This window comes from Dipteris shenzhenensis, chromosome 3, assembly GCF_047967505.1.
Source record: "Dipteris shenzhenensis isolate YYH24624 ecotype China chromosome 3, Dip_SZ_1.0, whole genome shotgun sequence".
Taxonomy (NCBI): Eukaryota; Viridiplantae; Streptophyta; class Polypodiopsida; order Gleicheniales; family Dipteridaceae; genus Dipteris; species Dipteris shenzhenensis.
In genome coordinates this window covers 34,394,632-34,419,843 of record NC_141598.1, presented here as the reverse complement: position 1 = coordinate 34,419,843, position 25,212 = coordinate 34,394,632, and the positions used below count along the sequence as shown (strand labels likewise).

The 25,212-nt window shown below is 43.7% G+C and overlaps 1 protein-coding gene across 1 annotated transcript in view; it reads right to left on the bottom strand.

Annotated features, from left to right (window-relative positions):
• Window positions 1-1,371: 1,371 nt before the first annotated feature.
• LOC147903700 (putative protein phosphatase 2C 59) overlaps window positions 1,372-25,212 on the bottom strand; it is a 55,476-nt gene continuing 31,635 nt past the window's right edge. Inside the window, exons 6-9 of the mRNA XM_087372559.1 lie at window positions 8,769-8,855; window positions 8,381-8,472; window positions 1,935-2,009; window positions 1,372-1,839 (exon numbers count right to left, since the gene is read on the bottom strand). Coding sequence (XP_087228685.1) covers window positions 1,705-1,839; window positions 1,935-2,009; window positions 8,381-8,472; window positions 8,769-8,855 — 389 coding nt within the window. The 3' untranslated portion in view covers window positions 1,372-1,704. The remainder of the gene's footprint in view (window positions 1,840-1,934; window positions 2,010-8,380; window positions 8,473-8,768; window positions 8,856-25,212) is intronic.

Genomic DNA, 25,212 nt, shown 5'->3' with positions numbered 1-25,212 from the left:
GTACATGAAATGGATGAGGATCTGACATTGTGTAGGTTGTCGCCATCTAGACTAAATATTGAGAGACGGTGATAACATATAAGAAGCATAAGTAGCCATGTCAAAGTTGCAACATTAGTTGGCTATATTCATGTTTGTTGGCAATCTTTGGTAAACTTTGTAGGGTGAACTTTTAGAGAATTTTTTGCCATGATTGGAGTCTCGTGATGGGTTGCTTGAGTGTTGTGAAGGGTTGCCTCTTCATAGTTCAGAATCCTCTTTCTCCTCCAGGTTGGTTATAGACTTCCCAAGCGAGTCGTAGAGAGCGGTGTCCATTTGTGTCTCGTCTATGGATTGCAAAGATGCTTATAGTTGGCAGCTGAAACCAGTCTTTACAACGTAAAGGGTGGTAGGATCCACTTAATTACAACATGCATAGTAATTTGACAAATAATTATGCACCACAGATTAAATCACAAGGGAGCTAGAGCGCTCCTACTCAGATACAAGGACACCGATTGATCCCAAACGTTGGCGTCCCTTGTGGTATTTATTTAACATTCATTTGAAGCCATGCGGCTAATTACAAAGGTCTCTGGGAAGTTGCACCACATGCAAACCAACATCTGCAGAGTCCTCGTCCAGCCCACCTTGTAATTCCTTAACTCCAAATGTTGAAATGGCATCCAATTACTAGACAACCCTTGTCCTCAGCCAACCAAAGCATGCAACAGAGACTCCAAAAGCATTCACTCTCTGTGCCACACCTGCAGTTGCACAACCAAGTGCCCAACCAGCCAGACACGACTACACAATTGCAAGACAACTCCCACACAGCTAGATTCTGGTGCAATCAAACCAAATTGCTATCCCAAAACAGGTTGAAATTAACCTGGAGCCTTCTTGGCCACAAACCGTTGCATAACTCCACCTTCCTTGCGAGGAATCAATTCCAAACGCAATAACCAGCCAACAACAAAGTCCAAGAACAGGAAAAGCAGGCAAAGAGAAGCCTTTCTTCGCTAAGAATCCTTTGAAAACAGGTCATCGGGGCTGGAAAACCCTAAATCCAGTGAGAAATAGTAGATCCAGCTTTGGCTTGGCCTACAAACAGCTTAGGAGAAGTCTTCCAAGCTTAGAGAATTGCAAGATCATGACAACCCAAAAAGCAAGCAGAAATAGGTCAAAATCCTTATAGATAGCTCCTGTTCAGCCAGAAACAATTCGCAGTGCTTGGTAGTAGCTCCTAGACAGCCTGAAGGCAGATCTGATATGCCACCTTAACATAAAGCATCACTTGAAATCTCACCCACATGCTTACAAGTCATGGTGGCATTGATACTATCCAAGGTGTCTCAGACCACAATAAGCCAACACAAGGATGACAGCTCTATAAGAAAGAACCACCTAGAGAGCCGGAGCAAAATTTGAATCAAGTTTTATGGAAGAGTGCCCTTGAGTGCTTGAAATGCAACTTGGCAATTTCATTACAGAAGGATAAATACATAAACATACGTAAATTATTTGTCCTGCAAACCCCCCATTGACGACTGGCACACTAAAGACGGTCAGAAAAATTACAAACTTACTGCATGATTGCAGCAAGTACACTGGTAACTACATCTTCAGACAGCTACAGTAAATGGGAACTGCTTTGCCCCCAACTCATTCATAAATGTCCTCTCTCAAGCACCTTGAAGAATCAAACTCCAAACAATGTGTGCATCAACGCTTATTGTGGTGAAAGCGGACAACGAGACAAGTGATATTATCTGCACTGCCTTTCTGAAATGCAGTGTCAGTCAAGCTTTTTGCCGCCTCAACTGGTTCTACAATCGACTGTACCTTTGACACAGCATCCTGACAAAATGAAGGAATGCATATTTACAAGCTCGTTCAAGAATATCAATTTTGACTATTTGAAACAATGCGATACATGGTTATCGAAGACAAACCTCATTGGTGATAACATCCCACAGCCCATCACTTGCTATGACCAAAAACTCCACATCATTACTTATTTGCTCCTCCTGTAGCAGGCAAGATAAGAATACCTTTGTCACAAAAATCAGTTCACATTTATATATATATAAACATCACACTTAAGAATCGTACTAAAGTTCAGAGAGGGGTGAGCTTCAAATCGGTCAGCTTTAGAGGCTGCTGCTACAAATACTCAAAAAGAGAGATGCTCATTAAAGACTGGAAGGCATTAGAAATAGCAGTAACCCCTATCAACCTTCCCTCAACAATCTCTCTCCAGTTTCATCAGGGAGCTCCAATACTTTCTGTCCATTTCTCCAATAGGTTATTATTGCTTGTGAAGAGATTCACAACACAGTAGGCAAGGAGTTTGAGGGTTGGTCCTGCGTGAAGCTATTTGTAAGGAGTAATTGAAGCTTTCCTAGACAACAGCCTCATAATATAGCCTACTTTTGCATAGCATTTTCAAGAACGTTGACATTTCCCCCAAATTGAACCAATCCTTTAGTAGTATAATCTCTTATAACAATTCTTACTTCTTTCGTACATCGAAAAAGTTGGCGGAAAGCACCTGGATATGCATTTCTTTGGATAGAAGCAACCCAGCAGCATTTTTTAATGCCGATGGATATTTATATTTTGTTCTATAATTTATTGTATCGATGCTTTGAAAACATATCGCTTTAAGATATTGTTTGTATTGAGTTAGCTAGGCTGAGTTTTTCTAGTGATGTGAAACGTTCATGAGTGACGAGGTTGTAACTTGTAGGTGAGTCAAAGTAGTTATTAAATATTAGGTTTTGCATGGGATCTTGTCACTTATTTTCAAAAGGGATGACTCCTGCTGAGGCTATCCTGCTCCAAGATATATCCTACTAATGCAACACACACAGCATCCAAGATATATCCTACTAATGCGACACCCAGAGGAAACTTTGTCACTCTCCCACTCAGTGCGACATGGTTACGCCCTAGCCCCTTTGGTAAATTTCTCCCAAGAAATTGGGCCTTTTCTACCAATTTGCAGCCAGATTGCATTTGGAAGGTGAAATTCTCATTTTGCCCCTCATTTGGCACACTTGCCCTCTCAGAATTTGGAGCTTTTGATCCAGTAACCAGTTGTTCTTGGAGTTGGCCGACAAGGTTTAGTTGGTCAAACATCTGCAGGCAAACTTTGGGGACAAACCTTTGCATTTGGCTCAGTGTTTGAGCAGCCCATTCGGCATTCACATTTGCATACTTTGCTGTCATTTCTGCCTTGACATTTGTAAAACTGCAGTCAGTTTTTTGAGCAGCAAGCTCATTGCAGTGATACTCCTGAGGCTTTGAGTTTTGGAGATTTTTGCAATAGCCAAGAATGACTTGCTTGAAATGATTCCTGCTGAGGACAAGCTTGATGGTACCAACTATTCCATGTGGGTATCCAAGAATCTCTAGGGTGTTGTACTTGGATCAAAGACTAGTCTTGTCTCTCTTGCACAAGCACCCACGCCCACTACTATGGGTGTCGGTGCTATTGCAACTTCTAGTTCATCTACCACTACTGCAGCAGTGCTTCCCATAGCGCCTCCCACGTCAGAGCAGATACGTTCAGATTAGAGAGATGCACAGGCGCATGCCTTGATTGCTATGTCTAGCAAGAGGGTTGTTATACCTCACATTTGGTCTTGCAAGACAGCCGAGGCTGCATGGAACACTTTGGCCAATCTATATCAAATTCGGAATGAGGCTAGGGTTGCCTATTTGTACAGGCGGCTGGACAATCTGAAGATGAACAAAGAGGATAGCATGGACGCCTATCTCACACAGATCAAGGACTTTAGAGAGCAGCTCATCAATGTTAGTGAGGTTATACCAAATTCACAAGTTGTGTCCACAATACTAAATGGATTCCCCGAGTCTTACCATGGTTTTGCTACGATGTTAAGGTTAGTGGCCATGGGTAACCCCAACCACTATTCCTTCGATAACCTTGTTTCCTTGTTTTTGCAAGAGGAGTAGAGCCGCTCCCATGGGGCTGCATCCATCAATGCATACCAAGCCTTTGCCTTGGATCACAAAGACAAAGGTAAGGGGGGTAAGAGTTTCAGTAAACCCACGCCTTTTGGTACCTCATCGTCTTCTCTCCCGGCTGATGGGAAGAAGAAATCAAAGCGCTGTAATTATTGCAAGAAACCTGGCCATGACATCTCAGCGCATTGCTTCAGAAAAGAAAAAACAGCAACGAGTCTTGTACTTATAAATGCTCCTACTTCCCATGAACACACTCATGCGGCAGCAAACATGACTCATGAGAAGTGGGCATTTGTTGTGACCTTTGTCAATTTCAGATTCAAAGTCACCCTAGTATTTTTGACAGCAGTGCTTCTAAGCACATTACCTCCTACAAATCTCGATTTCAATCCTTGAGTGATGCTCCACACAGGGGCATTGTTACTTGTGCAAATAATGCATCTTATCCCATCAAAGGAATTGGACATATTGAAGTCACTCCCGTGTGAGGGGATGCAGTAACTCTATTGGAAGTGTTATATGTTCAAGGTATAAAAAAGAACCTGATTTCTATCTCAGCCATCTCCACAAATGGCTTTCAGGTTATTTTTGACGGTTATGGTTGTGTTGTGTATGACAACCGGCACGAAAACTGTATATACTTACTGACACTTTCCAGAGGGCAGCACCACCTTGATGCATATGACAAACAAGCTGTTTTACAAACACTACTAAGTCTCTCATTTCAAATACACATTGGAGGCATGAGAGATTAAAATATCTCAATTATTGCAGTTTGGTGAAAATGCATTCCAAAGAAATGGTGGTAGACCTCCCACTCATGCATGCACTTACAAAACATGACTGCGAGGGCTGCTTGTTGCGTAAAGTGCATCAGTACTCATTTCCCAAAGAGGGGACTGCTGATACACCTAGAAAATTGCACCTTGTGCATAGTGATGTATGTGGGCCAATGCGGACAGCATCAGTTGGAGGCTATTATATTTTGTAACCTTTGTAGATGACTTCACTAGACATACTTGGATTTACCCTTGGAAGGCCAAGTCTAGTTCTGCTCCTGTTTCAAGCACTTTCTTTCCATGGCTGAGAACGAGAGTGGAAACAAGCTCTGAGTGTCTCGTGAATTTTCAATTTCTTAGCAGCCCGGAAAATTAGGACATTGACAAAAATGGCCAGATGCATGCTTAAGGGGAAGCCTTTGCCCAACAAGTTTTGGTTGGATCAGATGTGTGCCAACTATGTGCTCAATAGAGTACCCACATGGGCATTGAAGACCGTTACTCCTTGTGAAGCATGGACACACCGGAAGCCCACAATTTCAAACATGTTGGAGTTTGTGTCCTTAGCATATACACATGTTGCCTTTCAGCTGAGGCATAAGCTAGAGGGTAAGGCAAACAAATGCATTCCATTGGCTACAGCTCATAGAGCAAAGTGTACAGGTTATACCAGCCTAGCACATGCAAGGTTATTGTCATTAGAGACGAGGTATTTTCTGAGAGTGCATCTTTACCTTGGTTGGACTGTAAAAAATAGCTATCAGTGAAGCCTCTGATGTGTTTGATTCCTTGCTGGCCCTCTTCTAGTCAAACTCATAATCAGATCAGATTTTGCAGGAGACAAGCACTCTATATCCCCAAGCATGATGTCCATTGCTGATTTTAATTTTCTATGTTGATGATATGCTCTTGACTAGACCTTCCCCTAGCATATTGCAGCCTTTAAGGCTGATCTGCACCAGTCATTTGCTATGACAGATTTGGGCCAGCTTCACTATTATCTTGGCATTCAGTTTGCTCATGTTGATGGGGCATTCTAATGAGTCAATCCAAATACATTGGACAGCTCCTATAGAGATCTCAGTTTGAGGACAGCAAAAGAGTTGAGTCTAAGTTCCATTTCTCCATTGATGATGCTATTGAGCTCTTTGATCCCACTCTCTATAGGCAGGTTGTTGGATGTTTAATATGTCAGTGTCACACACAGCCAGATCTTCAGCATGTTGTTTCTGAATCATGCATAGTCCTGGTACATTGCATTGGTAGGCTGTGAAGCGTGTCTTTAAATACTTGAAAGGCACTCAAGGTTTGGGCCTTCTCTATGGCCACCATTCTTCACTTACTCTGCATGCTTTCACAGATAGTGACTGGGCTGGATACTATGACACTAGAATGTCACATATCACATATTGGCAATGGTTTTTTGCTTCAAACTTCATGCATCTCTTGGTTCAGCAAAAATTGCTACTTCTAGCTATGAAGCTGAGTACAAGGCAGCTTTACAACCATGGTCAAATGTATCTGGCTACGGCAGAATTTGTTTCGATAGTCAGAGTGCCTTGGCCATTGCAAGCTAGTAAGTGCTGGTTAGTGTTCTAGTACAATTAGCATATTTTAACAAAGTCAACTCTTCTAGCATAAAGTTTCCCCGTGACTTGACCAAGGTGAGGTTTAGGGCTACCCTTCATAGGCTTGTTTCTTCAATTCAGTTGTACCTTCTTGCACTTGAGTGCTGCTGCAATACAATTCTACAGTTCGAATTCTTCCTGCCTTCTTGCTCACTTGCACTCACACTTCCCTACGAGGTGTGGGGGTCAAAAAAAGAAGAAAACACTAGATAAGGTCGGCTGTAAGCATGAGAAGCAAATTCCATTCAATGGCAACAGCAATAGGATGAACAATGTCATACAGACAGCTTATAGTATCATACAGTTGGACCCCACCTGGAATTTGGCAAATCGATACCCACCCTAGCTAGGAAGATGTACAGAATCCACCATGCCTCACCAGGGATCATGGAAGTATAGACAAGAGGGGTAGAATAGCAAGGGCGTGGAGAGGGAAAGGAAACAAGAAGCTGAAACAAAGAGAGTCAGAGAGAGAGAGAGAGAGAGAGAGAGAGAGATCTGATACGATATTATTCATTTCCATTGGAGACCCAAATGGATCTATAGGACAAATTCACAATGTTACATGTTGCATCTCTGCATCAACATTATTTCATGTGTTTGTGTCCATGACCAATATTTCGAGTGTATGTGCCTTGTACAAGAGATGCTACTTCGATGCATCAGCTTCTTCAACCAACAAAGAAGGCTCCAAATGTCTCTGCCATGACAATCTCCCTCTGCTTCTCCGATAGGTCTTCACCTCCGATCTGAACAAACAATGTGCCCAAAAACATCCAATTGAAATAAAAATCAATGCGGGAACAGAAAACATAACCTCGATCATCTTCATCCCATTGCATACTATTCCAGGAAGCCAGGTAACCCCCTGAAATACCCACCAGATCAGCTTCAATGAGGTGACTCCATAGATGATTGAGAAGCTTGAGGTGACCCCATCGATGATTGAGAAGGAGCGGGATGTGAACCAGCTGTTGGCTCATGAGGCCGTTCAAGAAGAAGTATGGCCACAATAGGTGTGGACAGAAATGCATTAGACGACGAGGACGAGGAGGATAAGGAGGAGAATGAGGGGGATGCAGAAGGGGATGAAGATGCGGAGGAGGAGAAGCAAGGATAAAGCAGCCCTCTATGTTTCAACCTTGGCCCCTTAAGAGGCTGAGCGTTTTTTGCATTTTTTAGGCCAGTTTAGCTTTGACCTTTGCCACATTGAAGGCAGCTGTGTTTTGAAGTTTTTTCACGGTTCATTTTGTGTAGCTTTGGCCCTATCAAAGGCTGACACTTTTGGCTTTTGTCATGGCAATATTTTCTGCAGCCTTGGCTCCACATGAGGTTACAGACTTTTGCAGGTTTTGAAGGCTGTTTACTGTGAGCCCATACACAGCTGATATGTTCTGGCCTTTGTGTGGACTTCTAGCTGCAGGTCCACGCCCTCATACGTTTTCCTTTTCTGGATTTCATATGCCCGATTTGTGGTGGACTGAGGACTCTAGAGTGTGTAATCTGGAGCACTAAAAAAATTAAGGTTTTTTGGAAGGCAATTATTTGTTTATGCTCAAATCTTGTATGCAGTAGGTGTAGTTTGTGTAGTTGAATCTGGAGCATTGATGAAAGTTGCCATACGGTGTTTAATTTGTTGCATTTCTAACTTCTTAGTTTAGATATGGCTGGTTTAATTATTGCAGAGGCTTGTATGTAGGTTTTTATGAGTTTTTTTGCATTGGATATGACTTCTACGCTTCCCTACGATATCCTTGGGATTTTAGGTGCAGTGGGGGGCCAGGGAAGGAGCTAAATATCAGGGACCACGTTTAAATGGCACCAGTTACCCATACAACCGTTTGCAAAGTATGATAAACGTTTGGATGTAACTATTGGATACAACAATATATTTAAGTTTCATAAAATAAATGTAAAGAAAGATAAGCATCAAATAATCAATCAGCATTTTTTATCAGTGCAACGACTATTCAATCTTAACTTGGACTGCAAACTTACCTGGATCTCAGGGTCTGCTACCACATAGCGCTTCAATAATCTATCTCCAAAAGCTCTAGACAAAGCCAGCACGCCCCCAACCCGCCAAGTGCCTAAATGAAGAGACAAACAGAATAGTTAATTCAAAGTAGACAAGAACACAAAACATAAAGCATGTACTGAAATTCACCTGGCCTGTCTACATCTCCCCAACATTCCCAGCTATGTGCCCCATACTCAATACAAAGTCTTTTTCTGACAAGCATTTGCTATGTCGGCAATGTTTTGTATCAAGCGGTTAAAGAATTCAAACGGGTGTAATTTTAAGGTATTCAAAAAAAGTTAGCCATCAGCCAAATTTAAGGCTACATTTTCTTTCTTATCAGCTTTAAGAACAAGCTTATCCCACCCTCCCACAGCACAACTCCTCCAGCTTCCTCGATACGCTTCCGCTCATCTGTTCGATCTGGCTTGTGGTCCTTTGAAAGAGCAATAGCTGCAAAAGCACCAGAAACCTACCCTCAGCACACAGCACAGAGCATTTAAGAGGAAACACAGGGAATGAATCCAAATCAGCATTCACACAAACTTGAATAAATTCACAGTGCCCACTTGCACATGTTTGCATGCATGCCTGTGCAGAGTCTCACCCCCACATGCATATGTGGATGAAAAGATATATATGAAAGCACAAACGAAGAGTTCAGTGAAATGAACAGAGCAGAGAAACCAATAGCATAATGGAAAACTTCTCGCTTGCTTGACCTCACCTAGCAATCAAAATGAAAGATACAAGCCTTCTTGAGGAGCTCACAAACACTCTGCAAAGGTGGCACTACCACATACACATGACTAACATATCTCGTCTTCTAAAAACTGGAGACATGTTGATATCATACAATGGAAGATCTCGACAGCTAAGACCTTCAAATCAGCTACAAAACTGAAAATGGGCCAAGCCAAACAGCAGACAGACAACAGCACAGGGGATAGGAAAGTACATCTATTATTTACAGATGGTTTGGATGACAAAATTGGAGCAACATCACAATGAGTAGTACTTCGCTCGCAATGTGAGCCAAAGTTATTACCTAATGTGACACAAGCATGCATGCATGCATACATTGCTATGCCCTTAGCTCGCACATCTTGCCAGCGTGAAACATTAGGGAAGATTTGCAAGGAGTTCAACTACAACAAGGGTTTAGAATCTATAAATAATTATAAAGGGACCAGAGTGGGCTCATAATGGAAATTAACTTTCCAATCAACTAACTTAGTAAATTGAGCTTAACTTGGGGATGTGAGACAGCTCGCACACCTTGCCAAAGTGAAACATTAGGGAAGATTTACAAGGAGTTAGACTACAACAAGGGTTTAGAAATTAGAAATAGTTATGAAGGGACAAGAGTGAGCTTATAATGGAAATTAACTTCGCTAACTTAGTATATTGAAGTAAAAATTGCCTAGCCCTTAGGGTTGTTGTCCAGGCATGTGGGATATAAATAAGGGTTAGTGGCGTCAATCAAAACTATTGAAAACTTATAGACTTAGTCATTGAGCTACATCGAAGCCCATTGTCTATCAGTCCAACAGATGCATTGCCTTGAAATAACATATACAGAATCCCCACGATGGCGTGATCCAAGCTATAGTGGTAAGAGGCGCATGTCGTACAAGACTATAAAGACTCTTGAGCTTTTAGAAGTGTAAGAAGCATTCATTGTGTTTTTTTATTTCGTATTTTTTCAACAAGAGGGGAGTAGAGTTAAAAACTATCACAGATTCACAAGACAAGTACATGTACTCTTAGTAAACTATATAGAAAGTTTAAATGCCTTAGCCATGAGGCTTGAGAAGTTAACACCCAATACATAAATCTGATACATCAATGAATCCTAAGTATTTAGAAGCAACAAAAATAATAAACTGAAAACTCAGAGTCTAGCCACATACTTCATAGACAGGTTGAACATTAAGCAAAAAGGCCTGCTACATGATAAAGCCAAGGCTTCAGCAACCAAGCTAAATAGTATAGACAAAATCATAAGCTGCAACTAGTAAATACTGTCCAGTCTCATCTGAATATAGAAAATGTACAACGCGCTGCATGTAATCCCTCCAAAGGCCTCAAGCTGGAATATGCAAATACATGCTATCCACCATTATCATTAGCTTCATCTTCCTCCTCATCACCATCATCTATAGAGTCACTATCAAAAGATGAAGAAGACCCAAAGTCTGCCTCAATGACAGTGCTGTCATCATCATCATACTCAAGCTCTCCTACTCCTAGGCCACCTCTTCAAAAGCTTCCAATGCCTCCACCTATGCATCCTCTTGTAGCACTAGTACAAGAAGGAGATAGGAGAGGTGATCACATAGAATGCCCACTCGTATGTACTAGACTCTGGTACACATTCACGTCCACACCTTAAGCCTCGACCTCATGGAACATCACCAACTGAAAGAGTGACATGAGTACGATTTAGATGCCTATCCACAGGAGTGGGTTCTATTATGCAAATTCTATTACGCATTTAGAACTTTAATATATTCTCATAATTTTTTCAAATTTTTTAGTTTATCAAGTTCATCAAAAATGAACAAGGCTCACCGAGAATATTGCACTAGGAGGTGACAATCTAGTTGTCATCCCCATGACCCTATGCCTTCTTAGTAATTGTGCCTTGTTTAGACAACGATCTTAGCTATATATCCTTCTAGTGGGTCTCCACTGTGTAATGTGGTATAAAATCCTTTTAACCCAAGGACAAATCTTTTCCCAGCTTGAAAAACATTTTGGAATTAGTCCCAAGAGCCAAGATGGCAACAAGAAAATGGTACCTAGGCCTTGATCACACCTAGAGGTTACCTTACTCAATGAGTAAACCAAGGCTAGACATAATCCTATACGTTACTACAGGCTTAGATGGATTGAAATTTGGAATAGATTTTCCATAAGTAAAGACAAGGATATCCCTAATTCTTTCGAAACAGATCTTGGGTTTTGTTCGAACTATCGGAGTCCTAGTGTGTGTGGTCCTAGAGTCCTAGGAGTGTCCTATAGTTGTGTGAGTGTGATGAGTCTTGAGGCCACTTGTGCCACCTCATGTGGTAGGTGTGATTCCTCCCCTAGATTATAGGATCTAGATTCTCTTGTGTGTGACCTCATCTATGAGGTGTCAGTGTGGGAAGATAAGGCTTGCCCAGCCTATAAATGAGGCCATGTACTTGCTACGATTTATCCATCTATCAACATCAGTTCGTGCCTCAGCTCTTGTCTCCAATCATGTGATTGATTGTCTCTCACCCTCTCCCCATTTTCAACAAATGGTATCAGAGCCATGAGCACAAATTGCCTGGAGATAATCGACACATTTCCATCTTGATGCCGACTTGCTTCTACGCCTATCTTCCACGCCCACCAGATCTGGAGAAGCTGCCGACCAGCAACAGATGAAGCCACATTGAAGCAGTCGGCCTCCCTCGCAATCTGCTCACGCATCCATCTCGGCCAGGAATTCTGCCCGCCATCTCCACGTTGCTGTCCAGCAGGCCGTTCCAGTTCTGCCCGCAGTCTCTATCCCAAGATTCCTGATGGCCGCTTCAGTTCTGCCCACTGCTGCTGCCGCCTCTCAGCTCTCCTCCTTCCGCCCCTGCTCTGCGCAATCTCCAGCAGCAGCATTCTGCCCCAATGCCCTGCAAACAGCCTGCCATTCTTTGCTACGATTTGCTGCCCTGACTGCTCGAGCTGAAGTCAGGCCGTTTTACTGCTGCTGTTGTTCGTGATCAAATGTCTGCTCCAGCTTCATGCCCACGATTTGCTCCAGCAATCTGCCCCTGGTCTCTCGATCAGTTCACGAACTGCCCGTGGATTTAATTCGTGGCTCCCTGCTTCATTGGTTGCTGCTCATTTCCTGCACGAGATTGCAAATAAACGGCATTTTCGACTCTTCTTCTCTCTATGAACTCCGTGCTGCCCAGACGTAAAGAGGAATTTCGTCCACATAAGCAACAAGATCACTTGCTCAGTCACTAACGATGAATGGTTCTTGATGCGCTTGACAAAGACGGTGTGAAATGCATAAAGGATGCCCCATACGTTGAACAGAAACGTCTCATACACACGATCTGACGATGACGAAGACCCAGTTGATGATGTAGCGTGCGCCACTGCCTTTATCTCCTCGATTTCTTTCTACCCATCACGTGCTTCATTTCAACAATGTCGTGGGAGTTCTCCAACAACATTTCGCTTAAGACCCAGTTGATGATGTAGCGTGCGCCACTGCCTTTATCTCCTCGATTTCTTTCTACCCATCACGTGCTTCATTTCAACAATGTCGTGCGAGTTCTCCAACAACATTTCGCTTATTGTTTTGGGATCCATGTCCACGATCTGAAATCTCTCTCACGCAGCAGCATGAAGGCAGAAATTGCAGATTTGCTCTTTCAATTCGTCGGTTCACTCTTGTGGTCTAGATCTTGCTACAACCGGTACTATTCTGAAACAAATTGGGGCTTTTCTGTTTGCACTTATCTATTGTTCGCAAACATACATTGATTTTACTTCCTTACCCAGAATTGAAGCCTCAGGCATGTAAAATTTGGGGCTTTTTGCAAAATTTGAGTAAACATTGTAAGGGATTTAGACACTGGCTGTAATAACAGCTAAGACCTTCCCACCAATGGATAGCATAAAAATCTCCTCGTTCATCGAGAAATTCTCAAGGATAAATTTCCCAACTTGGCAGACGAAACTCCGGCTTCTTCTTATGCGAGAAGGCATATGGAATATCACCAATGGCAAGGAGCCAAAACCCAAAAGTGATGATGCTAGAATCACTTGGTGGGAGAACCAAAGTTATAAAGCAATGGCTATCATTGGCCTAGCTTTAGCTGACAACCTTATCCACCATGTGGATTTTGATAAGACTGCAAATGACGTTTGGGAAAAATTAGAGAATTTGTTTGGAAATAAGATCAATAATTCCAAAGTCTTTCTCAAACAAAAACTCTTCAAGCTCAAGATGAAGGAAACTGAAACCCTCAATGAACACTTGAGCAATCTTGGGTCAATTCTCCAACAATTATCTGCCATCCAAGCCATTGTTGAAGATGATGATCAAGTTGCTGTACTTCTCTCAAGTATTGAAGACATTTCCAAGTACAGTGAGATCCTTGCTGTCCTAAGAATCAGCCGCAATATGAGCTTTAAGGATATGGTAGCTCATCTCATTGATGAGGACCGTAGGCTTACAAAGAAAGCAGAATCTTCCTTTGAACCTGACAAAGCATTCTTTCTCAAGAATAAGCCCAAGAAGAAAGGAAAACCTCTTAAATGTAATTACTGTCAAAAGCTTGGCCATACAGAGGATCGTTGCTTCAAGAAGATGGCAAAGGTACAAGCCAAAGAACATGCCAATCTGGTTGCGGAGCAGAGCGAGGATGAAGATGATGAAGCTACACCTTCTGGACCTGAGGAACAAGCCTGCACTGTTGTTGTTTTTGGTCTATCCCTCCATGAGGTGATAGATGAAGAGTGGGCTTTCTAGGGTCATGTGTGTGTTAGGTACTCTGCCTTGGGTAGTCTCCCTAAAATGATGTAATAATTTGTCATTTTGTGTGCCTCGTCCTATAAAAGGATCCACGTATTTTCATGTCCCCAGTTAGGAGACAGGGGGGTTGTTATGTCAAGCCTGGCCGAGTTCCAGGATGTTGGTGTACTCCCTAGACCTATGAGTTGGTCATGCATCCATGCTCAGATTTGAGTCTCTGATCACGTTGACACCTAAGCCATGAGAGTGCTTGGTTCAACCTCTGAATTATGCTCAGCTGTTAGCCTCTAAGATTGCCTGGGATGCACAGTCTGGATAATGTCATAGTTTCTCACCCTAACTCCGAAGGGGGGTTTGTTGGCACTATCGGAGTCCTAGTGTGTGTGGTCCTAGAGTCCTAGGAGTGTCCTACAGTTGTGTGAGTGTGAAGAGTCTTGAGGCCACTTGTGCCACCTCTGTTGGGGTAGACACCCAGGACACAAGCGAGAGAAAGCAAGAGAGCAATGAATCATGAAAATGATATAACTGAAAGGATCCAATAGTGCAACTGAGAGAATCAAATACAAATGAGTGTAGGGGGTATATATACCTGACCCACCTAACACTAGGAAATAACTAGGCTAGAAATGAACATAAAAACATCTAGACTAGCCTATACAACCATACCATAGACTATGTTCCAACATTCCCCCCCTCAATGGTATGGTCAAGTACCCTGGAAACGTCTCAGAGGTACCTAGTGATACCTAAAGTACCACTGGTTGCACATGTTCATCCAAAGGGACATGGATATAGCAACTTAGGGTAGCATACACAAAAAAAAACCCCGTGACACTGGTGTGTCTCTCATACCAAGCCGATCTCTGCATCTGATGAACGAGTCCGCACCAAGGGCTTTAGTGAAGAGATCTGCTACATTGTCCTCAGAGGGACAATAATGGAGTGTAAGTGTGCCATCCTCAATACAACCACGAATGTAATGATAGTGGTTTTCAATGTGCTTCATGCGAGCATGGAACACAGGGTTGTTGGCAATGGCTATGCATGACTGGCTATCACAATGAAGAACTGTCGCTGGTGAAGCCTGTGATATATGCGTGTCATACAACAACTTCTGCAACCACATACACTCTGTAGTAGCTGTGACTGCTGCCATGTACTCCGCTTCACTGGATGAGAGTGCATTCCTGGGCTGCTTCTTACTTAGCCATGATATGCATGAGGTGCCAAGAAAGAAAGTATACCCAGAAGTGGATTTCCTGTCATCACAATCCCCTGCCCAATCTGAATCTGAATATCCAGATAGCTGCAAGTCAGTGTTCCTCGCATAAAACAGACCCAAAGTCTGCGTACCCTGCAGGTAACGAAGAACTCTCTTGGCAGCATGCCAATGAGTGACAGTAGGATCATGCATGAATTGAGACAAAATGCCCGTGGCATAGGCAATGTCTGGTCGTGTAGAGCACAAATAAATCAGCTTTCCCACTAGCTGTCTATACAATGTGCCATCAAACCTCTCCGCCGTATCAAACTTTGAAAGTTTAAAGCCTTTCTCCATAGGAGTTGCCACTGGTTTGCTGTCCTTCATGTTAAACTGAGACAAAATCTCACCGACATACTTGGACTGAGTGACATGAATACCATCCTGTGTCTGCCAAACCTCCAATCCAAGGCAATAATGTAAGAGGCCTAGGTCTGTCATCTCAAACTGTGAAAACAGTAGCTTCTTGACTGCCTCTACCTGTGACTGATCACTGCCAGTGAAAATAATGTCATCTACATATAAAATGAGAATCAATATGTAGTCATGCCTCTGTAGCACATAGAGATTGGGCTCCGTGGGAGTATGCTCAAACCCATAAGATAACAAACATGAATGAATCACTGAATACCAAGCCCGTGGTGCTTGCTTCAGCCCATACAATGCCTTGTTGAGTTTGCATACTTTATCCTCCTGTCCTGTGACAGGAAAGCCAGGTGGTTGCCTCACATAAACTTCCTCCTGGATATCTCCATTCAGAAACGCTGTTTTCACATCATACTGGAAGATGGGCCATCCATACGATGCTGCTATTGCAACCACACCACGAATGGTGGTCATCCCGGCAACCGGGGCAAATGTTTCCTCATAGTCAATGCCCTCTCTCTGCCCATAGCCTTGCACAACCAATCGTGCCTTGCATTTCTCTACTGTGCCATCGGCATGATATTTGACCTTGTAAACCCACCGGGTGCCAATGACTGACCTCCCCACAGGTGGAGTAACTAGGTCCCATGTGTGATTCTTCGAGATGGCATGAAGCTCATCTTGCATTGCCTTGTACCATCGTGGATCCTGCATAGCAATGCTGTAGTTATCAGGCTCTACAGGTGCTTGAAGCACATCAGCCATCAAGGCGAAATTGACCTGATTTTTCTGGGCTGTTTTGGACCTTGTCTGCATGCCATGAGGCTGGGCCTCTTGTGGCAGAATGACAGCCTGTTTTTGCTGTTTTGGTACAGCAGTAACTGGAGCAACCTTTGGTCTCCTGTTATAGACAATGAGGGGCTGTTCTGATGCAACAGCGGGCTGAGGACCTTGCTGTATATTCTGGGGTGCTGTAGCAACTTGCTCGGACTGTTCAGTAGGCATACTGAAGTTGAGAATAGTCAAGGGTGCATCCATGCTATCTCTGACATCTGGTAGAGTGTCCGGTAAAGTGTCACACTCAGCAAACTTTACATCTCTGCTAAGAACAATGGACCGTGTGTCCGGATTCCAGAGTCTGTAACCTTTGCTGGCCTGTGAATACCCCACAAATATGCATTTCACTGCCTTATTGTCCAGCTTCTTTCTCTGTTTCTTTGGCACAAGAGCATAACAAACAGAACCAAAAATCCTGAGATGTCCCACTTTCGGTGGAGACCCATAGAACACCTCGTATGGTGTCTTGTCAACCAAGGCCTTGGTTGGACACCTGTTCTGAATGTATGTGGCTGTCATGACAGCCTCTCCCCAAAATTTCTTATGCAGGTGCTTGTGAGACAACATGCACCTGGTCATGTCAAGCAATGAGCGGTTTTTCCGCTCAGCAACACCATTTTGCTGTGGTGTGTAGGGAGTGGACAGCTGATGCTTGATCCCATGCTTTGCCAAATAAGCTGTGAAGGCATTGGAAAGATACTCTCCCCCATTATCAGACCGTAGGGTCTTGATTTTCAAGTTTAGCTTGTTCTCAACAAGCTCTTTGTATTCCTGAAAATAGGCAAAGACTTCAGATTTGTCCTTCATCAGAAAGACGCATGCAAATCTTGAGAAGTCGTCTATGAACGTCACAAAGTACTTTGCCTTGGCATGTGTGGCAACACTGAGTGGCCCACACACGTCTGAATGCACCAACTGCAACCTTTCGGTAGCTCTGACTGCTCCTGCAAGGGGAAATTTCTGTTTGTGCATTTTCGAAAGCACACAATGCTCACATAATTCTGATTTGGGTGTTGGTAGAGCCGGCATGCCTGTCACCATGTTATGGGTGGACAAAAATTGCAAGCTCCTGGTGTTGATGTGCCCAAACCGTGCATGCCACAAAGAGACCAAATCCTGAGATGTCACTGCCATGGCAACCTCTCCTGGTGAAGATGCATCCAATGTGTATACACCATCATGGAAAGAACCAGTAGCAACAACCTGAAAATCTTTGGTAGGATCCTTGATCCGGCATTGCAAATCTTGGAATTCCACAAGCATGTGTTGCTTCACTGCCAATGTAGGAACTGAAATCAAGTTCCTCTTCAGACCCGGAACATGCCACACATCACGAATGAATTGGGTTTTGCCATCAGAAAATTTAATTGGCACATCCCCAATTCCATGAACCTTGTGTCTAGCATTGTTGGCACATGTCACAAATCTGCCCTCTGAGGATGCATATTCATCAAACCACTCCTTGCGAGGAGTCATGTGCTTTGATGCACCACTGTCGATACACCAAGCATCATTCATAACAAGCATCACCTCTGAAGTAGAGGGCTGGGAACTGTCTGCATCAGAAATCTCTCTGAGATCTACAGCAAAACAGTAGCTTTTCTCATCTGACACTGTGTGTGCCTGCTCAGACTTCTCATCTGCATCATCTTGGGCAAGATTGGCCTTACCCTTCTTCAAAGAGTCTGCATATTTCTTCTGACATGTATTGGCATAGTGGCCTGGTAGCTTACAATAGTGGCAGGTGCCTTTGATAGGCTTCGCTTCTTGTGCTTTCGGCTGTGGCTCCTGTTTCTTAGGAGTCCACCTATTTTGCTTTTTCTGTGGCTGAGCCACCTGAGGTGTCGGCTGAGCCGGTCCTTTGCCTTTGGCCTGGCCTTTGCCTCTGCCTCGGCCATGCATGGCATATCCTTTTCATGAGTGCCACCTTGATCAAAGTTTCTCATGGTTTGCTCTTCCTGCAATAACAAACCAACCAGCTCTTGGTAAGAGACTGGTGCAACCCGCATGGTCTGGTTTAAAGATGACGTAAAATTTCTGTAAGAAGGCGCCAAGCTATTCAGAGTGAGAGTGACCATCTTCCGGTCACTAATGGCTTCATCCAAGGCAGCGAACTGATCTCTGATATCAGTGAGCTTGGATGTATGCTCAAGAACAGACTGATGCTCAGTCATCTTGAGAGCTTTGAGTTCATTCTCCAAAGCTAGAATTCTCGCCTCATTCTTCACATTGTACATCATTTCCAATGTGGTCCATGCATCATGTGCCGTCTGGCATGACTTCAATGTGGTCATAATGTTCCTTTTGACTGAATGCACAAGGATGGACATGGCAAGTCCATTCCTTTTGTCAAATGCCTTCTGCGCGGGCGTGGTAGTGGCAGTGACTGTACTGCTAGAAGACGATGTACTGCTTGAAGATGCACTAGCAGTAGGGCCTGCTGGCCTTTTCTCTTCACCTGACACAAGCTCCCATAGGTCTTTGCCTATCAGCAAATGCTTGACCATGAAGGCCCAAAGACCATAGTTTGTGCCGTCAAGTTTGTCATGCTCAGCAAATGAAAATGACTCAGATGCCATGGCTAAAAATCTGCAAGAAATCTGGAAGAAAAATTGACCTGCACCTGTCCTGTACCTGTCCCTGCACCTGTTTTTGAAGGGCTATAACAGATGCCCGGGTATCCAAAAGTGATACCGAATGAAATAGAACAACAGTACAATGGACAGAGGGTATGACAAAGATGAAATACCTCTGTTGATTTTGCTTGAAACTGCCCGAAAATTGCTCAGAAAATGGTCCAAAAATTGGACTGTGAGCACTTTTTGTCTGTGTCGCAGTTTGCTCCTGGGGGCACCTTTCGGGGTCAAAAATACCACAGGTAGGCAGAGTTTATCAGACACTTGGAGTGTCACAACTCAAGACCTGTATACAGGTAATTGATGTGCAGGCTCAGTTTGACCAAATTTGGCCAAGCGGGTGCTCTACAGCACGTCAAAATGTGCTCCGAATGCCCTTTTACAAAGAGCAAAATCCTTTGTTAGGACTTAGAATTTTTCAAGAAAGCCCAAAAATACAAAGGAATGCCAAATACAAAGGAGTTTAGGGGGCTTTTTAGCCTTTCCCCAAAAATTTGGCCTGGGGCCAAAAATCAAACCAAATTGGCACCGGTTAGCTAAACTAACCACAGTTAGTCTAACTTGGGAAAAATGCCCTAAAAATTTGGTGTGGCTCCAAAGTTGGCTGTGGCTATGGCCTTCGCCGCCACCCTGCACGTCGCCTTCGCCTGTCGCCGCTTGCTTGCCGCGTTTTTGGCGGACTGCGTGTGTTGCTGAGTCCGCTCGCCTTGCCTGGCTGGACCACGAACTGCGTGCGTCGCCTTCCTCTGTCTACCCGCGAGTGCTCGGGTGCTGGTCGCGATGGCCTGATTCGCCTGTGGCGTGGCGTGCTCGCGCCAGTTCTCTGCTTCTGTGTTCGTCTGCGCCGCGATTCTCCTCCAGCAGCCTGGCTTCGCTTGCGCGTGTCACCACCCTTCTCCTGAACGCACAACGAGCACTTGCTTTGAGGAGTTGAAGTCCTCGCAAAGAAGCCTTCCTGCGACACTGTTCTCCAGCCACCTGCGTGAACTCTCCTCTCTCACAGAAAGAATGCTCAATGAAAGAATGCTCAATGAACTCCTCTCGAAGAACACTCTTTTCTCTAAGAAAAACGTCTCTTTTTTTTTTTTTTTTTCTTTCAGCAAGGTGCTCTTCTACAAAGAATGCTATCTCACGAAGGAACTTGTTCTTTTCTCAAGAAACACTCTCTTCCTTACAAAGAACTCTCTTCTTTTTCACGAAGAACTCTTCTCAGCAATTTCCTTCACAGCAAATAACTCACAACCCCCCCCTAAGGAGATCACCCAGCAAGCTATTCAGCAGAAAACTCAGAAAGAAGAGCCCCCCCTAAAGAGAAAGAGCATTCACTCGCAAAAGACTTTCACAACACACAAGCTGAGCCTGTTTGCAGCAAAAAAATTTGCAGCAAAAGCGCAAAACAGGAGGCTGAGCCTCAAGCGCTTCTCTCAGTGAGTTCACCTCACTCTCTCAACACAGAGCTGAGCTCTGATACCAAATGTTGGGGTAGACACCCAGGACACAAGCGAGAGAAAGCAAGAGAGCAATGAATCATGAAAATGATATAACTGAAAGGATCCAATAGTGCAACTGAGAGAATCAAATACAAATGAGTGTAGGGGGTATATATACCTGACCCACCTAACACTAGGAAATAACTAGGCTAGAAATGAACATAAAAACATCTAGACTAGCCTATACAACCATACCATAGACTATGTTCCAACATTCTCATGTGGTAGGTGTGATTCCTCCCCTAGATTATAGGATCTAGATTCTCTTGTGTGTGACCTCATCTATGAGGTGTCAGTGTGGGAAGATAAGGCTTGCCCAGCCTATAAATGAGGCCATGTACTTGCTACGATTTATCCATCTATCAACATCAGTTCGTGCCTCAGCTCTTGTCTCCAATCATGTGATTGATTGTCTCTCACCCTCTCCCCATTTTCAACAGGTTTCCAGGTAAGAGAGTTGCACAATTGGTAAAGAAAGCAAAGTTAGGTCAGCTCCAACACATAATGTAGCTTATAGGAAATTTGTTTTTAAAGGGTAGTTCACCTAGGTAATAAATGGGTCCGACAGACTTCACATTAAGATCAAGGTTAGGGGACTTACAATATTATGTTTTTTTACGACAAACCTCAAGTTAGGATCAAGGTTAGGAAATTTACAATATTATGCTCTCTAAATGTCAATAAGCTTATTCAATCGCATTGAGACACCTTCCAACATGAAAGAAAACAGATGCCCGAATTAATTATAGAATTCCGAAAACAACTTTCAAGTTACCAACACACATTGTGAGCCTCGCTAGTTTCTCAATCTACCTCTTGCCTTGGTGAGGCAGCCGCATTGTAATAGCTTTGTGGCTAACTCCATGTGTTACATAAGCATGAGTCAGTACACAAAATCATAAGACATGTAGTAATCATATCCATCTAGCAAGACAATAAGGATGGCTAGCTTAAGCATGATATGCATGAGAGTAGGTATAGATACGCTTTACGACCAGCCGTAAGCCTAGCTAGCACAAGCCGCATGGCCAACTCAAGCCGCTTTTGTGATCCACGGTGTAGCAGTGTGGCTGAAAACTCCATGTACAATATGTACGAATGAGAGTAGGTTCAAATACCTGGAGCATAATAAGCAACGCATCTCCAGTCGTAAGATAAATCTCCACAAGCCTTAGGCCATAAGTTGAGATGCACATGCCAGAGAGTGAGATAAGCGGAAATACGCACATCAACACAAGACATTAATCAGAACGTGTACCCAACAGGCCCAAGATCTCCTCTTCTCAACTTATTTGACATTCTTAAGTAAGAACGCTATCATACACGATCTTACCCCCACATCTAAATTTGGTCATCTTGTGGCTCACTTTCAAACCTAAAGGATCACAAAAGATTTGTAGACGCTTCCACACTTCATATTCGTATTGCAACTTAAGAAATCAATATCTTATGCACAACAGTCACATAGATCTCTTTTACTTTCTGCAAACATAGACAGCAAGATGATGGCAACAATTACAGTCATGACAAGTAGATTAAAAAAGCTTAGTTGTAGGAAACATCCAAAAAAGTTAGGAAACCCCGTTTCCTAACGTTTCCAAAATTGTGACATTTCCGAAACTTGGAAACGTTTTGGAAACGCCTAATCTACAAGTGCGCCAGAAGAAAGCCAACAAGGGCAGGTATTGACAAGAGACGATGGCAGGCTCTTGCATTATCATGGTGGGTGCATAGCAAAGGCTTTAGAAGTAACACAAGACTGGGAGTAGACGATCTACATGGGTCATGACTAATTTGTCGATGCACTATACGAATTGCATCAAGGATCATATGCTCCATGCCCTCCAAGAATCCAATTGCTCGCCTTAATCACACATCTAGCTTATATGGCGCATGTTTTGTTTGATTGCTAGTTTCTATATGTGAGCAGAAATATACTTTATTCAGCCTACCCCTGCCGTTTCCTATTAAATCAAGTGGCGTTTCAGAAATGTTTCAAAACTATCACGTTTCCTACATGGAAACGTTTCGTGCAACATAGCAAAAAAGCCCATGGTTTGAACCTAGTTCTGGCCTCCACTATGAGGATTCATGACCCTCAGACCATTGAGCAAGCTGCCAAATGCGCAGAGGTTTTCGAGCCTGAGTATGCCTACAGATAAAAGAATGCTACAAGCAGCCCACATGGGATTGCATTTGAGAATGACAAGAAACCCCGGATGCTTGAATGGCTGACTGCAAGGCTGTAGCAACTTCAGTAGTGTGAGAGCTACGGAGGGTACCTCACCTAGGCAAGGGTGTCACCGGGTGTTTGGGTTGGGACGAGGGATAGAGATGGAGATGGAGATGGAGATGGAGACGGAGACGGAGACAAAGACAAAGATGGAGATGGAGATGGAGATGGAGATGGAGATGGAGATGGAGATGGAGAGGGAGAGGGAGAGGGAGAGGGAGAGGGAGAGGGAGAGGGAGAAGGAGATGGAGATGTGGAAGTGTTTCTTTGCCTTTTGTTGGAGGCTCTTGATGTTCCAACATCTAATAGCGTATCCTCCTCTAACTCTGATGAAGCCCCAAGAGCTTGTGCTGCTGCTATGGCTGTCAAATCAGCATGCTCTCGGAGTAATTTATCGGCTACCTCTTGTGGGGTAAATCACAAGGCCCTATACCCTTACCTTCCAGCTTGGAAACTTGCCAGTGCTCAGGTGAAGAGCTATTCCCCTCTTTGCCACAAAAGATGCACTACTACTTGAGTCAGAAGTGGAACAAGGTCCCGTTATCTCAACTTGAGCATAACATTCCTTTCCTCTTCAGGCATTAGCGCCCTCGGTGATGAAATCTGGGAATGCTCTCCGCATATGGTACACAAATTCCTAGGTCACCTCATATAGAGGCAAACCATGCCATGCAACCAACACCGTGGGTATCTTCCAATTGTGTTATTGCAATGTTCCTCGGTCCTGCTCTCCGCATATGGTACACAAATTCCTAGGTCACCTCATATAGAGGCAAACCATGCCATGCAACCAACACCGTGGGTATCTTCCAATTGTGTTATTGTAATGTTCCTCGGTCCAGGATTCTTGTTGGTTTGTGCCTTGCATTATCCTCTATCTCGAGACAAAACAATATCCTCGATTAGTGAGTCCCCTAGGTGCAAAAACCGTTTTAAACGAGAGACATGAAACACTAGGTGCACCTTACAACCCTATGGTAATGCCAATCTATAGGCCACCTTGCCTACTCTTTTAAGAATCAACCACGGCCCACAATATCGGGGTGACAGCATAGCACTCTCCAGCAATCAAAGAATTTTGGAGTGTAAAGGAATAAAAACTCTCTCTCCTTTTCCTTAAATTCCGAAAGCTTGCTTCAAGGGCTTTCTCAGTTTGCATACTTCGGTTTCCAGCGAGGTTCCACAAATCCAATGGGCTGAGAAACATAGACCTCCTCCTGAAGGTCCCCATTCAAGAATGCAGTTTTAATGTCCAGCTAATAGATCTTCCATCCACGAATGGCGGCCAATGCAACCACACGCCTAACGGTGGTTATATGAGAAGTGAGCAAAGGTTTCATCATAATCTATGCCTTTCTGCCTTGCATAGCCCTTTGCTACAAGGCGAGCTTTGCACCTGTCAATGCACCCATCTGATTTTATTTCGAGGTTGTAAACCCACTTCGTGTCAATTGTCTTCTTGCTGGCAGGCAAGTCCACCAACTCCCGCGTGTGGCTTTTCTTAATGGAGCCAATCTCCACCTGCATTGCATGTATCGAATGCACATTGTCTCGTGCATCATCAAAACTGTCAAGCTCATTTGCCTCAAGTATGATGCTGACCCAAGTAGACTCACAATATTGGGCATCCTCAATGTCTCTAGTGCCACTCCTTGTAAAGCTAGAAAGTGGTGCTGAAAGTTTGATGTCCTCAAGAGTACGGAGCAGCCAACGAGGTATTGATCTTGCTTCCTGTACTACTGTAATTTCACGTGCTACAACAGCATCAATCTCTTCCTGAGAAACAGGCTCAGCCATAGGCTGAATTGAGGCATCACCCACTAGAGTATCTTGATGGCAGCTGCAAATTCTGCTTTTCCACTGGCATATCGACATCCTCTAACAAAGCAATCCAATCTAACAATGTATGAGTTGCAAACACGACACCTACAATATCGAATGGACTCCCAAATCTACGGGATCCACACGTGAGGCTCCTTCCTCAACTTCAAGTGCAATTCCTTTGCCTTTATCCATGGAGTTTCAAAACTAGAGTCCAAGAGTTTATTCTTCCTTGGGTTGGGTCTCTCTTTTTTTCCACACGCTATCCAAAAACCAAAATTTGTTGTACGGCATCCTCTAACAAAGCAATCCTACCTAACAATGCATCCTCTAAAATTTGTTGTACGGCATCCTCTAACAAAGCAGTCCAAGAGTTTAACCCTGCTTGAGTCAAATTTGTTTTACGGCATCCTCTAACAAAGCAATCCTACCTAACAATGTATGAGTTGCAAACACGACACCTACAATGTCGACCGGACTCCCAAATCTACGAGATCCACCCGTGAGGCTCCTTCCTCAACTTCAAGTGCAATTCCTTTGCCTTTATCCATGGAGTTTCAAAACTAGAGTCCAAGAGTTTAACCCTGCTTGGGTTGGGTCTCTCTTTTTTTTCCACACACTATCCAAAAACCAAAATTACAGAGGGCA